Below are 15,127 nucleotides of genomic sequence, written 5' to 3'. Positions count from 1 at the left end.
CAAGACCAGGAATGTCAGAGTTCAAAATGTCGGGCTACTTGCAGCCGCCGTCACATATACCTATACATGCACAACTGCCAAAAATGCCCATCAAGTCCCACTAGACCATTCTATTTGCATCCCTAAAGCATTCTCGTCAAAATTTCTAAAAAAAAAACCAATCAAGCCGTGCCCCCTGCTCCAAATTCGCATGAAGTCTCTCCCTCTGGTCATCTACTCGGCCGCCATCTTGGCATACTCTGCCTCGAGGTCAGGGGCAGCCCTGGCCGCGCACTCAAAAAGCACCGTGTACATGCTATTCCTGTACGTCTTGTCGCAGTCGTGAATGGCCAGCTCGCAGCTCTTGTAGCTGGGGAACTTGGCGCACAGCTCAACCTTGTGCTCCCTCGTCTTCTCAAGCGACACGGCCGCGTCCAAGCACTGGTTGACAAACTCGTCGCCCATGTTCTCGGCAAAGTAGCACGCCTCCACCAAGTACTGGCACATCTTCTCGTCCTGGCCCTTGCTGACGCACGTGGGCTTGTGCTTGGCCAGGAAGTCGCCCGGCATGGAGGGCGGGCGGGCCAGCACACCGGTAATCTTCTCCGCAATCGTCTTGAGACTATTAAAGTTCTTCTTTTGCTCTTCCCAGAAGCTCTTGGTGGCCTCGTCTTGTGTCTCGACGTACTTGGCTACTCTGGCTTGGAGGGCCTCGTCGACGAGCGTCTTCTCGAGGCCAGACACCATTGTCAGGTAGTGAGACACGGGGACGGGGCTGGTGGGATCTTCCAGGACGGGGGGAATATACGGGGTGATGGCGCGGACAAGGCCGCGGTCGTTAAGCAGCTCGGGGTCCCAGCCGCTGGGGTGGCGCCTCTGGATTTCCGCGACTCGGTCGGCGTCGTGGACCGCGCCGAGCTTCATGGCGATGAGGAGGCGGAAGTTTTTGAGGAGCTCGGGATTTTGCACGGCAAAGTCGGTGTCTTTGAGGTCCGATTCCTTCATGCGCCCGTACATGACGTCGACAATCTCCCGCGTGTGGCGGACCACCAGTGTCTGGAGGTATAGTGGTGAAAGGGGCTTTTCAGATGCCGAGCTCACTTCAACCTCCAAGAAGGACAAGGGGGATAGCGTGTCCTTGGGAAGATTCAAAAGTGCCTTGGACTGCCCGAGAACAAATGAAACGTCTAGCGCCCGTGGCAGCGCCGGAGGTTTCGATCTCACATACTCGGTTGTCTCCTCGACTCTCTTGTTGATAAAGGTATGGATATCAGGGTATTCAAAGTCCTTGTCATCCCCTGCGGGTATGGCAAGAAGTAGCCCTACAGGTCCGGCCACACCCAGTTCAGGATGCTTGCGGATCGAAGTTGCCCAATTTTTGAAAAAGGCAAGAATCTTCTCCCCTTGCCAGCCGCTATTGGGATACGTCTCCTTGAATTCCGGGGATTCGATGTACTTGATAAACTTGTCATTGACATCGACAGCCGCCTTGTCCAGTTCAAAGAGCGAGCCGTTGGCCGTGGCAATGGCGGTACGAAGCAGAGTGTTGCGCTGGCGGCGCAACACGGCTCCCCATTCCTCTTCTTCAAGGTTTGTAATGGCCTCCTTGGACCTGGTCTCGAGCTCGGCCGCGTCTGGCACGGCGCTCTGGTCGGGAAACAGCTTGGGATCAAACAGCTCAGCCGAGCCTGTCGCATTCAGCGAGCCAATGGTGTCAGCCGACTCGGAGAGGACATTGAGCGAGTCGAAGAACAGGGCGTTCTCCGTCTTGAAGGCAAAGGACGACTTCTTCTGCGTCTCGTACGCCGAGTATGTGTATCGGTAAATGTCCTCGAGCGCGTGAGCCCAGGCCGCGTCTCGCTTCTCGGCCAGCTCCAAGACGGTCGGCGGCGTGGGAGGAGGGCGGAAGAACTTGACAACGGCATTGACAAGGTGAAGCGCGATGCCGACCGGCCAAAAGGGCGTCAGGAGCAGGGCATCGGCAACGTTGCACAAGACGCCCTCGGCCACGATGAAGCCGACGGGCACCTTGTCCTCGATCGAGGCGCCGGTTTCAACGGCACACCCCAGAAAGGGGACGATGGAGGTGACGGCCGCGAAGAAGTGCAGAGGAGAGACGTGGTCCCTGAAGGCGTCGATGATGCCCTTGACGTACAGGACGCCGCCGACGGCGCCCAAGGCCTTTCCGACCTTGGAGAGACCGGTGCCGCCGGAACGAATCTTGGGCGAGTTGGGCTCCAGTGGCTTGTACTCGAGGGCCTTGGTTCGCAGCTCCTTGTACGAATTCGTCCCGTACTTTTCCTCAAACGACTTTGGTACTTTGCCCAGGCGCTTCTCGGCCGACTTCTCAAACGAGTTTTCCGACACACTGTTGGCCCTCTTGACTTGCTCCTCGCTGGCCGGGATGTTCTTCTCTCCCGGCGGCTTGCCCTCCTCGCCCGGGTTCACCGGCTTCTCTCCCGGCGGCTTACCCCCGTTGTCCACATCCCCTGCCTTGATGTCCATGGTCTTTTCAATCTCGGCGGCTCTAATACAGAGAAGGGCCTGTCGTTTGCGCAGCAGTCCAAAATCACGTCTGCTAGGCGCCCCCGGGCAGAGTTTGGCTTCCAAGGCTTTGTACGTATCCCCAACAGAGTCAACGTTGCGACTATGGCCGATATCGTAGCTCTTCTTCCAATTTCTCTGGAGCCATTTTGAATCTTTTGGAATCCAGCCGCTCTCCACTGCCCCCTCCAACGAAGATCTCATGCTGATGATTCCATTCTCCTCAACAATAGCTGGGTGCCAGTCCTTGAGCGGCTTGAATTCCTTGACGGCATCTGCGCCTTTGAAAGTTTCTACATGCTCGTCCCAAAGCTTCTTCAGATGCTCTTCTGTTATGGCTCCCTTGTTTTCCTTGGCTTCGAGTGTGGCTTTAAAGTCGACCGCTTGGCCGTCGGCAGTCGCGACGATTTTGAAACCCTCGTATGGCTTGAAAGAAGACAACGAGGCTCGCACGCGGCCCTGCCAGACCTGCTTCAGGGATTCCATAAGCTTTGTCTTGACCTCCTGGACCTTGGTTGCCAGTTCTTCCCCCGACAGCTTGTCGTACTCGTACTTCGTTTTGTGCTGGAGACCCTCGAGCCTAGTCCGCACCTTCTCGAAGAGTTCTCCGTAATTACCGACTCCATTGAAGACACGCCCTTCCCTCACTTGGGTCGCCGCGCCGCTATTCGCATACAGCTCGGCAGTCCTCTCAATGTCGGGGAAGTGTTCGGTGGAGACCTTGCGGATATTCGCGCCTTTGTTTTCTTCAACGAAGTTGATGAATTCGTCAAAATTGCAATTGGCACCACATCCGGTGGCAATTTTTTTCTCCCCCACGGTCATGGCATCCAGTTTATAAGCATAGTAGAAGTAGAATCGCTCGTAGATGCCAACCTCGGAGTAGGCGGCTGCCATGACGGCGAAGCCCAAGAGGGCTAGGCCATGCGTGAACCGCATGGTGGCGGAAGTCAATATCTGTAAAAGAATGTGAAGAATAAACTAATGAATGAATGTGTGAAGCGAGTGAGTTGATGAAGTGATGGGTGAAGCCCGTGAAGAAGATGGGATTCGAGTGGAAAACGACACGAACATATATACTCCATTCTTGATTACATGCCGGGGCATAACAACGTTTGCTTTCTCTTCTTCTCGTGTATTTGGAAGTATATCCCTCGTGATGACATGACCACTAGCTTCCATGGCTAGTTTGCCGAGTGGATAGGCATAGGACAAGATGGCTATGCCGTCATGTCATACTATTGTCCAGATTATGCAGGATCGCATGATTATGCACATGAATATGCCTCGGTATACGAACAGCATGCTGGAATGAAGAAAAGGATTTCCGAGATGGTGATCGTCACAGGCATGCGGCATTGTAGATCGACATAGCCACGCCAGCAGAGCAACAGCCTTGCTACGTGCTTGACCATCATGACTCTTGGTTTCTTGGCATATACTGAAACGAAAGTGCATAATGGCATGAATTGAGACTATTTTGCAAAGAGCAAGTAGTGAAGGCTGCGTCAGAATTTTTGGGAACCCTTGTGGTGCTGAGTTTGAGGCTGGCAGCCTAGTTGTCGGTCAAAGCCGATGATACGGCATAACCACGACTCGCAAGCCGAGGGAATTTCTGTCGTAGGGACGCGTGCTTGGAGGGTATGAAGTGGGATGAAACATTGAGAAACTTAGCATTTGACATGTAATTAAACAGGGTGATTCACCCTCACTAGGCTGTTGGTGATGTTACCTTGCTTTTGCAACACATGCCCTTGACAAGAGACGGAAGAGAAGGAGACATGGATGTATGCCTCTAGCAAGTGCCATCAAGGGATACCAACTGATGGGAAGCAATACGATGCTCCACGAGAGTCAGGCGACGTGCTCGGTACGAGTTGACCTCCAATGCCGGGCTCCCCAATTTTGCTCTCTGGGGCGATGCATAAGCGACAACTCCGCGGTAACAGCCCCTGCTTGGGATACCCATTTCCCCGGTACCCGTAGAGCTAGCCGGCGATGGATATGCTGTAATAACGAGGACTGCGAGTTGAGCCCGACGGCCGGGGTTCAAGCTCGCGAATCGCACGATGAAGCGCCAAGTGATGTTGGTCGTCTTTCCACGTGTAGGCTCCATGTCTCTGGTAACAACGAGGATGGAAACTCTAGAATGACTCGGCTCGGTGGAGACCGGAGGGATTATCTGTTACCCTTATTGCGCTGCGCAATGATCGACGGCGACAACTACCGATGCGCGACAAAGAGATCAGACGCAGTGCCGGTACCTGACGTGTGTCAATGTTGCATAGACTTGTCAACTAGTCAACAGTGCGAGGCTTTTGTTGCACTAAAAACTCGTGGTGTGAGGATGCATAACGCCGAATATAACCCCAGACTAGCGTGACGCACGTAAGGCTGTGTCTTGTCATGCCATGCCATGCTTATCGCTAACTGTTGTGGAGAAGGCGCCTTCACATGGCGGTCATCTCATCCAACTTGTCCGGATACTTGCATGATGCTGTAGACGTCTGAGATATATATATCCCAACGTCTAGTCCTGCCTTTGCTTCTACAGGCCAGCATTCATCCGTACTCACTCATTGTTCCCACATCCACACACTCATTTAAAACACACCAAAGCGTCAAAATGGTTCGAGTTGCTGCCTTTGCCCTGGCCTGTGAGTTTCTCTACCTCTGTTTCCACGCATCATGCCCAGCTAACCCAGCCGCAGTGGCCGCCACCTTCATGACCGTCGCTGCCAGCGCCGACGCGCCCCAGCACGGCACCGTCCAGCACCTTGAGCAGCGCCAGGAGGATGCCAAGCAAAAGGAAAAGGAAGAGTTGTCACAGCTGTTCCTGGAATACGCAAGGACGACCGAGACTATGACGGAGCTGATGAAGAAGTTGGCGGGAAAGTGACGTGTCGGCAGATGACGACGGGCCCGGCAGTCAAGGTGAATCGATGGATTCCCTCTTCTACTCGGCGCCGTCTAAGCGGCAGTGTATTGTCATGTCTGGGTGGCCGTATGCACCCCGCGTTAGTCATGGACAGAAATTGTTGCGCATTTGATAAAACATATACAACCCCGTCTCCTGTCACACTATATTCGCCTCCCCTTGTGATTAATCGCCCCACTCCGCCGGATTTCAACTGCCGGGCGGGTATGCCTCACGAGGTAAAGCGCGACATGAAGGCTGTGGAGTGTTAGTTCCCGGGGTCAGTGACCAATCGGAAAATAGCGGTGAATTTAGACCTTGAAATAGAAATTAAACGGCCAATAACCGGAGCAGGGGGGGCCCCCGCAATGACCCGCCTGCCTCGTAATCTCTTTAGTTGCCCAATGGCTCGCGGAGACTCGCTTACCCAGGAGACTTGTATGGCAGAAGAGGCCCCACGAGCCATTTTGCATCTAAAGAGATGCGGAAAATTCTACTTGACCTGTTCAGGGGCAGTTGAAACCGAAATGTCCATCCATGTCGGCTTGTCCCTGAAAGCACCCCGCCAGTGTGACCCACATAAGCACCGACCGTCCAGGTTACAGTGAACCTGGTCTATAACGATCCTGTATCTTAGCGATAGTCGGGTTATTACGATAATTCACGGTCATCTAAGGTGTACTTTGCGTTGAACCCCGCGCACCATCTGGTGGTGATGTGATAAACTTTGAGGGATATGATTTTTAATGGCCAGCCGCGAATGTGAAAGGGAGCTTTCAAGTATACATGCATATCAATTTTATTTTTTTTGCATTCCTCAGCCTGACTAAAAATTTTGCTGGCACTACAGCATGTAAAGACTAAATATATAAACACCATGTGCTTGGTTATACCCAAACTACCCGTTGACAACTAAGTAGATAACGTCATCGGGTAGAGAACCGTGTTATTCCAAAGGAAATACCATACAAACACGCATCGCAATACGTGGCCAGACGTATGCCTTGTCGATTATTCCTCCAGCCCCGATTCTTTCAACAACGTCACCACCTTGTCGTTCCCCCCTTGCTTCGCCGCCCACAAGACCGACCGATCCTTTGTATCCTTGAACCACACATCGGCACCTTTACTCATCAAGTATGCCACCGGCTCTTGTCGGCCCTTGTACGCCGCGCGATACAAGGCGGTCCCCCGTTCGTCCCTCTCAATCACCACCGAATTGAACCACCATCCCTCCACCAGCTCCAGATCAGCACCATGGTCAACCAGCAACTGCAGCGCCTCCATATTGCCCCGTTCGGCCGCGGCAATATGCGCGCCGCTCTCTTCCTGGCGCCATCCGTGCTGAAGCATCAGACGTAGCGTCTCCAACGACGGATGCTCGCCAACGACGGCCCAAGTGCCCGGCTCTACGTCGTCGTATCCCCATGCCTGGTTGGGGTCCACGCCATTCTCCAGGAGCAAGCGTGCAATCTCGACGTCGCCATGGTATGCTGCAAAGCTCAATGCGTCACCTATAAATTCACTATGATGCCCGCCAATCTCGACCCCGTTTCTGACAAGCGTTTGCCACACGGCAAGGGAGCGCGCCCAGCACACTTGGTGGTAAAAGTCATTGTTTAACGAGTCTGGCGCTAGCTGGAACCCTTGGCTAAAGACCCAGTTGAGCATGTCGACCTGTTTTGCTTTTGCTGCGCGCTCTGCTATTCCCTTGAGCAAATCCGACTGTTTTGACGGGTCTGCTGATGTGTAGAATTCTGAGACGCCTTGGATGTTGCCGTTGGCAATTTCGTCCCCCACTTTGTCTGGCAACAGCTTTGCGGTAGAAGACGCCATGATGAACAGAACAGATGAGTGTATGGTAAATGAGAAGGCTTGGCTGGTTTTTTTTTTTTTTATTTTTTTTTTTTGGTTGTGGAATGACGAAATGGAAGGTGATTTGAATGATTTGTCGGCGATGTCGAAATTTGGAACTGACTTCGGAGTCGGTTAATCCGGCTCCTGGGTTGAGTTGTGACGACTCTTGTGAGACGGCGAAAACATCCTCCCCGTCAGCAACCGGAGGCTTGTGCTACAAAGTCTGCTGGACCGAGCTTGGTCCTTGTTCTGAGACGAATCAGGCTGCTCACAATTATTTGCAAGGGGGGGGGTTGGGTTGCCACCGAGTTCGAGTCATGATTACGTGTCGCTACCATGCTGATCTTTCAAATGTAGAAACAGTCGGCGACATATTCCAAATGGACTACCCGGGCTCAGTATAGACGTCTCAGCTGCGATTTTTTCCTTTGAAGCGGCACGGGGAGCCTGAAGCAACAACTACTGCCCAGAGCTTACTGACTGCAACAATTTGTTTCAACGCGTTGGTCCGCGCAGCCCTGCGTTGGGCGCTGATCACCAACACTGCCTCTGCCTTGCTGACTTGCCGAGGTGCCAGTGAACAATGACGACGGGCCGTTGAAGCATTGGGAGTGCATCAAGTTTCGTGCCGTCTAGGAAAAGGTAGGACTCGTCTACGTCATCATGGCATGGCAAATTTTAGGCGTCACCGTAACTAGGATCCTCCTTTGTTTTTCGGTGATTTCGGAAGGATTGGTGGTCGCTAAGCGTGGTGAATATTGCCCACGACAAATCAGCGTTTATGAGCACAAGCTGTTGGCGGAGACGTCTGCTGAAACAACGGAATCCTGGAAAGAGCAAGACAGAAGACAGGGCTGTTCGATTCTCATAATCTCGGGGAGGAGGTAAACATGCTGCTGCATGCCCAACTGCAATCCCATCGGGGAGTGTCCGAGACGGCATTCTACCAGGCTGCAAATGTCCTCCAAAGCAGTCCCCGGTTGCTTTTCCGGCTCCTCACGGAGGTGGTGCTGGCCGACTCTTCCAGTAGGATGATTCTCGTGCCGTTCTCCTGTGGAGTGTAAGCTGAGACCAACAGCGGTTAAGGCAGAATCCTTTTTTTTTTTTTTCGCCGCCAAAGATACGCAATGAGTGTATCACGACATGAATGAAGCTGCGGAATATGGCTCACTTCGTATTGAGAACGCTGTACAACGAGACCTACCAGAGCCAGCACCGTATGACCCCTTGCGCGTCGTAGCCGTGTCAGTATCTCGTAGCACGAAATAATGGCAGTCTGAGGTTTCTGAGAGAAGAGGAAGCTCTATGCCCAAGGCTAAACTATAAACATGGCCTCATTCCACGAGACTACCTAGCTTCTGTTCTGAATTATCACCCAAACGCACTCCATCATCTATACTCTTTCAAACTACTTGCTCTGCATCCACAAGTTGGCTCCAGCCAAATATGATGTACTCTACCTCCAACCGCAAAGGCGGAGTCCTCCTCTTCCTGTTTTCCCTCCTGAGCTCCTTGCTCCTCTTTTCCTCACAGTCAGGTACTGCCCTGGGAGCCCCTGTCAGCGACCTCAGCAACCTTGAGCTCTATCCTCGCAACAAGCACATCCCAAACAGGAATGAAGTTGTCGAATTGATCAGGGATGGCAAAGACTTCCACAAGTACGCCAAGGAGGGGCATCCACACAAGGACAAGGCTGCTTTCTTCACGGGCCAAAACAGACAGACGATTGCCAAAATCAGAGACTGGGCGAAGGCGGAAAAGCAGGGGCTCACCACAGTCCGCGACATCTGGAAGAGCGACAACTTCTACCAGCAGGGCCAGTACAAGGACATTGACGCCGAGACCTTTAGAGACTTCCAGAAGGCGTTTTCCAAGTACTATGCGCAACAGGCAAAGGGAAAGGCCTACCTCATCTTCCCGCATGATCAGACGCCCAAAAGGGACGGCATTTTCTGGAGCGTCGAGCTCGATGAGATTATCAGCCATGGCAAGGTGGACGTGATCATCTGGCTTGATCAGAACAAGATCGACGACGCGAAATATCACCAGGATAACGAAGAGAGAATCTATTGGAAGAAGGGTGAGAGGAAGCCTGACGGTGCGTAAAGCTACATATTTAGCGAGCGGCATGCGTAGAGTTTGCGGGTGCAAGGAGCTTCAGGGGGCAAGGGCCAGAGGTGGATGGAATGTGGAACTTTGACTGGATAGAGTTACCTTCTTTAAGCTGTATGTTGATCGCTATATTTTACAGGTGATAGATAAGATTATTACTTGTTCTTGCCTTTAAATACTACAAATCCTTTAAGAAGAGTGAGTTGATGCCAAGTCAGTAAGCTCTTCAATATATGGATAGCTTATGAGATAGTAGTCCAGGCTACATGGGCCGAGTCATTTCCCTCTTAAAATACATCCCCTGTAAGCCGTGAATCTGGTGAACAGGCTCCGCCAAGTCTAATCATCTGTCGATAAACACATGCTTTGCCTTAAATATTCGCAGACAATGACCTCCGGGTCCACCACGAAAGTAACGCCCTGCAGCACTTTATAACGCTCCGGGTCATATATCTTGGATACATTGAAGCAGAGTTGGAATCATTACTGATACTTCCTTCACCTCCAGCTGTTCCCAAACTCTCGGAGCTCCCAAAGAGTCCTGGAGAGCCGCCATTCTCAGCCTGGAGTCTCTGGGGTCAATCGAGCCACCTTGGAGCTCTTGATTGGCTCACACACGATAAAGTCTTGTCTGTAGTCAAGGAAGTAGTGATCGGGGAACGGGTTGGCCTCAAGTACGTGCTGAAATGCTCGTGTACAACAGAAGAGCTGACTTTGTGCTCGACATACCATTAGACTTTTTTCACCCACCACTTCTAGGTAGGACGGAGTTCGAGCAACAAGTTGTTGATAAATCACCACTTATAGTCAATGACGATGTGGTGGGTTTCGAACAAGGCCATGATATCAAGTTATCAACTGTGGAAAGGGTTCCTTTCTTTTCAGCCCAGCCCTAGTTACTGATAGCTTGGACAGCTGCACAGAATCCAACGATGAGTGACACCAGCTGCCTGGCTGTAGGAAAAGAGGAGTACGCTACCATCAATGGGGTAGATGTATTTCTAGACTATCCGAAATTTGCCTCAAGTACAAACAAAACTCTTTTGATTCTCCCCTACTCTCCGTTTTGTGCACTATATGTCACCACCTTTGGCTGGGTAGAACTAGTCACCTTCATTCTGTCGTCAGCGTAAGCAAGCGCCCAATCCTTGAACGGTTCAATATCAAAGCTCCATGCCCAATTCTTCTTTTGCAGGGCCAAAATAACATTCACGGTCCAAGTTACGCAGCTCTGCTGCGGATTCGTGTTTTTAACCGGCAAGGGAATGCTGGCAAAAAACTCTTCTAATTGCGGGTTTAATACATCCTCCGGTATATGACCGATAACGATGCGCCCAATAAGCTTGGAACTAAGTTCGGGGTCAATGTTTTCTTTAGGACGGAACCACCAGTTCATGTGAGGATTGTTCATCCTAAATGTGACGGGGTCAATTTCAGATGCATCCGTGGCTTCATACGCATTGCAATCTCGCCCGTGACTATTTTCCGGCATGACCATCATTCCCCAGTGGAAAGCGTCGTAGCCAAAAACTCGCCGGGAATGACCTTTGGAAAGAGTATCTCGATGGTATAAAGCGACGGTGGCTAATCGTGCCATGGTGGAGTACCAAAGTAGTATCCAACCTGGAGGGTATTTCTGTTAGCATAGCAGCGGTGGTTCCTCTGATTAAACTCACCAACGTTTTTGTAGACGATAGAGAAACAGCCGCTTAAGGAGAAGAGATTACAATAAGGCTGGTTCAGACAGTTTGATGACAGGGAAAAGGCGAGATGAATGCTGCGGGACTCCTGATTTTAAGTAGTTATCCCCTAAGTGTTGGTTGTGGTACCAGACATTAGAAGCCCGGTCCTTTTGCTGGTGCCAGCGGCACGTAACCAGCCTCGCTGGGGGCTGTCCAACTGTGGCCAATCAAGGTGCCTCTCTTACCGCTGGCACTATCATCATAATGATATTTCTCATGAGCCTCACAAGCGCGTGGGATCGGTCATAATCGCCCGCATGATGCAGACCCTAAGCACCCCGATGTGAAGATGGTCCCACGTTTGAAACCAGCTCAGCCGTCGACTTGCATCGTGGGTATCAAAGGCATATGCAATTATATCCAATCATGGGATAATGGGAGCTTCCACCGGAGAACAAAACCTGGGTAAACAAGCATGGGGGGTGACATTGGCCTATTGGGACACCGCTTGTTGGCGTGCTGTTGGTTGTGCAATTTTTATGACATGGATGCGCGGCCGCCACGCTTATCTTGTTGCGGCGCATGCGAGCGTGCAAGGCTACACGGCTTGATTCTCAGGGACTCTCCCTCGTTGTTGCTCTTTGTTTCTGGAAAAAAAAAAGTCAAAAGTCTGAAGGTAGCGTCTTCGCTCGCATAAATGAACAGAAAGCTTAAAGGTCCACTATACTCAACTTAACTTTCCCCCTTCTTGTTTCTTGCCATTCAACTTCCTGCGAGTTACCTAGGCTACAACAGTAGTGTCATATTTTCCTCTAGCCAAGGCAAGAGACCACAAGTCTTTTGATTTGAGACCAGCTCTTTTCCTCAACCATTCCGCGGAAGGAGTCGAACCCTTGGTATGAACGTGGGGATTGGAGAATGTGCCAGAAATCGTCCCCGGCTCTGGTAGTCTTCTCCAAAGGATTCGCTCCGCTGCAAGTTCCGTCTCATAGCCAGGCAAGATAAGACGCATATATTCCACCCAAACATCTTGACCGAAAAACAAATTATAGTGCACCTTTGTAAATTCCCAATACTCCGGATACCATCCCGCAAAGCCCCAGTCAATAATGGCAGCAATACGTCCGTTCCGCACCATGATATTCCTCGGCGCTAGATCTGCGTGGGTAAAATACGTTGCATAGCTGCCCGTGTGCGTCTTTGCTACTTCCGGGCCAAGAAACGGCTCGACATCTTCCATGATTAAATGCCCTCGCGTAAGTGAGTGAAAGTCGTCGTGGCTTACGGGTCCAAAGAAGCGAAACCCAATGCGGCAGTCAAACGCCGGGTTCTGGAGTGCAGACGAGACCATGCCCTGTTTTGGAGGCTGCAGCGCGCGGAGGCTTGCCAAGTGGTTTTTGAGATCTTCAAAGACGGCCGTCATCTGGCCTTTTGACAGATGATTCCAGGCTTCCTCCAAGGTTTCACCACGGATAAATTCCATCTCTATGTAGGTAAAGTGACCCTCGTTATGCACAGCATAGATTTTGGGCACAGGAACCGTGGTGTGCGCGGCGACGTAATTCATGGCCTCGATTTCGGTGGGATCGCATGGTCCCTTGATAACGCGATGCCAGCTGACTCTGTATGTGAAAGGGCCGAGGGGGCGGAAAAGTAGATTGCCCAGCCAGAGCCGCCACCGTAGCGGGAACAGACTTCCAATGGATTGGCCCATGGGTGTTGGAGATTATTTGCGTTGATGTTTGGACGAAGAAGAACTGATCGTGTTGAGAGCATGGAGCAGCTGTTGTACAAACCAAGGGGTGTAGTCACGTGATCTTCCATTCCCCGGCCAACGCAGCCGTCACTCGTAGGCATCTCTGTTGGTTTAAATAGATCATCGTCAGTTCCTTCACAGCAAAAGCTGGATATTAAATAATGCTTTCTGGGGCTTAACAGACAATGTTCACTTGAGAGTGTGGACAACTGCCTCGACTAGTAAATCTGACATTCCTTAGCCAACCCTAACACTAACTCTTATGCGAACAACAAGAGATCTCCATTATGTTAGGCCAAATTTAACAAATCACGCCAGGGCAGGCCAGATAGGCGAGCAAAAGTCGGACAAAGGGCATTCTCAACTTGACATGTCAAGTCCCATTACATGGCTACGTAGTAGAAATGGTTTGCCTAAATGACAGTGGCTTCTCTTGTTGTCGCGCCTTCCGACTTCCGTTTTTCAGCACCTCGCTGGTAAGTTCACACAGGCTACGTGTCTGCTAATTTATATATAGACTTGGCGTCCATTATACTAAGCACGAACATTACAGAGCTACAGTTATATCAGATGTAATTATCTAATATTTCTTGCACTACTTCGGAGGTTAAGAATACCCTCTCCTGCTATAATTCCTGCATAATGTTGTGCGACCTATTTGTCCGTAGCAGCTATAGCAGCAGATGGATTGTTCTTAAACCGGGGAAGGAGGCCTTGAATTTCGGCTAGACGAAACTGTAGTTCTTCTGGGAGCTTGGCAGCAAATTCGGCTGTATCCGACATTTGTCGCCTGTCCACCCTTGGCCTCGTTTCGTATAATGTATAGATGGCCTGAACTGATATCGTTGGTTGTCAAGATGGCAACGCGACCCTCTTTGGACGCTGCGCCGTCAAGCACATTTAGCAAGCCCGACAAGGCTATACGCCCCCGGGTGGAAGTAGCTGATGCGCGGTTGGCTTCTGCTGTGACAAGCGGTATCTCGTGACGGAGGGCCATTGGCGTGAAGGTCCCGGGCACGGGTGTGACCAGCATAGTCGACGTCTTTGAGAAGAACAAAACATTGTTCCAGGAGACTAGCAAAGAGGAACAAGATCGTCCTCAGTGGTACTGGTATTATTAAGATTAATAATGTAGATACGCATTCCGAAGAAGCCAGCCATGGCAAGGTTCAGAGACCTTTTACCGGTTCCTGATGGCCCATGGAAGAGGTAGTCGCGCCTGTAGGGAATTCCCCGATTAGAATACCATTGCTTCTTGAACGGTTCAAGATACTCGGTAGTGTCGCAAATATTTTTTTTTCTTGACTTGTTCATGGAGAATGATGGAGGGAAAAGGTCAATTCGGCCGGGACATGCACCGCTGCCATGACGGATCTTTGCCCAACACACTGCCCCCAACGGCACTGGGCTAAAATGGAATTTTTGGCTTCGGTCTTGGATATTTACAGCATCCTCTGCCGTGTTCGAGTCACCAAGTCCGTCTCTGTCGTCGGCATGGTCCCTGCAGAGGTAGCTAGCTATTCCGTGAAGAAATATCTGCGTTTACGAAGAGCTGCCGCGATTCCCGGTGAGAATACTGGTGATAAATCTATAGTGGTTGCTGACGAGGAGTTGACGAGTATTAGAGATCACGGTGACAAGGGAAGTTAGGGAAACTAGAATAAATGGCGACAACGAGTAAATCCCTCGTGAAACACAGTCTTGTTTATATCCGTGACATGGCAATTTAACACTAGTTGTTGTAGAAATGGCTAGTTCTTGCCTTGATGCCATTCCCGGGAGTCATGCCATGGATGCGATTCTACTAAGGGACTTGTCTAGTTGGTTCAATGTTACTTTAAAACACAGAATGTTGCGCACTTTCAGACTAGAAGCAGCGTCTTTTCACCCTGTTTGAGACCTGAGATGACAATCTGTCAAAGAGTGAGCTGAGCCTGCTGTGGCCTGGCACCTTGTCATGTCAGCTAACAGCTCATTGGCTACAGCCGCTGATACACACGGCTTCCAATACACCTACTCGATGCAGTGTAACTTTCAACTACTCCGTATTGCCATGTTATTGGCTTCTGATGGTGTGTGAGTAGCACAATTGACGCCCAAAGACGGCAGGCATAATCGTTGGGCACTCATGAAGTCCGGCGCACATGCCTTGCCAAGTTGGATCTTTTGGGGGCGTCTCCTTCCATGTCTCTTTCTCTCTGCCTTGTCTCTTTGTGGTTTCCCCTCCCCTCACTTAATCATACTTTCTCTCGATTACTTTGTTTCATCCCCGAGACGGCA

At 51.1% G+C, this 15,127-nt stretch overlaps 6 protein-coding genes across 6 annotated transcripts; 2 read left to right on the top strand and 4 right to left on the bottom strand.

Annotated features, from left to right (window-relative positions):
- Positions 1 to 213: 213 nt before the first annotated feature.
- On the bottom strand, positions 214 to 3,462 carry MAA_08981 (Heat-labile enterotoxin, A chain; the record flags this gene model as incomplete). Its single annotated transcript, XM_007826979.1, has 1 exon — positions 214 to 3,462. One exon carries the CDS (start codon positions 3,460 to 3,462, stop codon positions 214 to 216), a length of 3,249 nt encoding a protein of 1,082 aa, XP_007825170.1.
- A 1,687-nt stretch (positions 3,463 to 5,149) lies between these two features.
- MAA_08982 (uncharacterized protein) lies at positions 5,150 to 5,422 on the top strand (the record flags this gene model as incomplete). Its single annotated transcript, XM_007826980.1, has 2 exons — positions 5,150 to 5,180; positions 5,235 to 5,422. The coding sequence occupies 2 exons, from the start codon at positions 5,150 to 5,152 to the stop codon at positions 5,420 to 5,422; spliced, it is 219 nt and encodes a 72-aa protein (XP_007825171.1).
- A 1,029-nt stretch (positions 5,423 to 6,451) lies between these two features.
- MAA_08983 (Ankyrin repeat protein) lies at positions 6,452 to 7,276 on the bottom strand (the record flags this gene model as incomplete). Its single annotated transcript, XM_007826981.1, has 1 exon — positions 6,452 to 7,276. One exon carries the CDS (start codon positions 7,274 to 7,276, stop codon positions 6,452 to 6,454), a length of 825 nt encoding a protein of 274 aa, XP_007825172.1.
- Positions 7,277 to 8,743: 1,467 nt separating this feature from the next.
- On the top strand, positions 8,744 to 9,403 carry MAA_08984 (uncharacterized protein; the record flags this gene model as incomplete). Its single annotated transcript, XM_007826982.1, has 1 exon — positions 8,744 to 9,403. The coding sequence occupies one exon, from the start codon at positions 8,744 to 8,746 to the stop codon at positions 9,401 to 9,403; it is 660 nt and encodes a 219-aa protein (XP_007825173.1).
- Positions 9,404 to 10,463: 1,060 nt separating this feature from the next.
- MAA_11306 (uncharacterized protein) lies at positions 10,464 to 11,006 on the bottom strand (the record flags this gene model as incomplete). Its single annotated transcript, XM_011413294.1, has 1 exon — positions 10,464 to 11,006. One exon carries the CDS (start codon positions 11,004 to 11,006, stop codon positions 10,464 to 10,466), a length of 543 nt encoding a protein of 180 aa, XP_011411596.1.
- Positions 11,007 to 11,872: 866 nt separating this feature from the next.
- Positions 11,873 to 12,805, bottom strand: MAA_11305 (chitinase 18-4; the record flags this gene model as incomplete). The annotated part of the gene is made up of 1 exon (XM_011413293.1): positions 11,873 to 12,805. One exon carries the CDS (start codon positions 12,803 to 12,805, stop codon positions 11,873 to 11,875), a length of 933 nt encoding a protein of 310 aa, XP_011411595.1.
- Positions 12,806 to 15,127: the final 2,322 nt, after the last annotated feature.

Source organism: Metarhizium robertsii (genome assembly GCF_000187425.2).
Source record: "Metarhizium robertsii ARSEF 23 chromosome Unknown MAA_Scf_6, whole genome shotgun sequence".
Taxonomy (NCBI): Eukaryota; Fungi; Ascomycota; class Sordariomycetes; order Hypocreales; family Clavicipitaceae; genus Metarhizium; species Metarhizium robertsii.
Note: the sequence above shows the minus strand (reverse complement) of the source record. Positions and strands in the feature narration are given on the sequence as shown.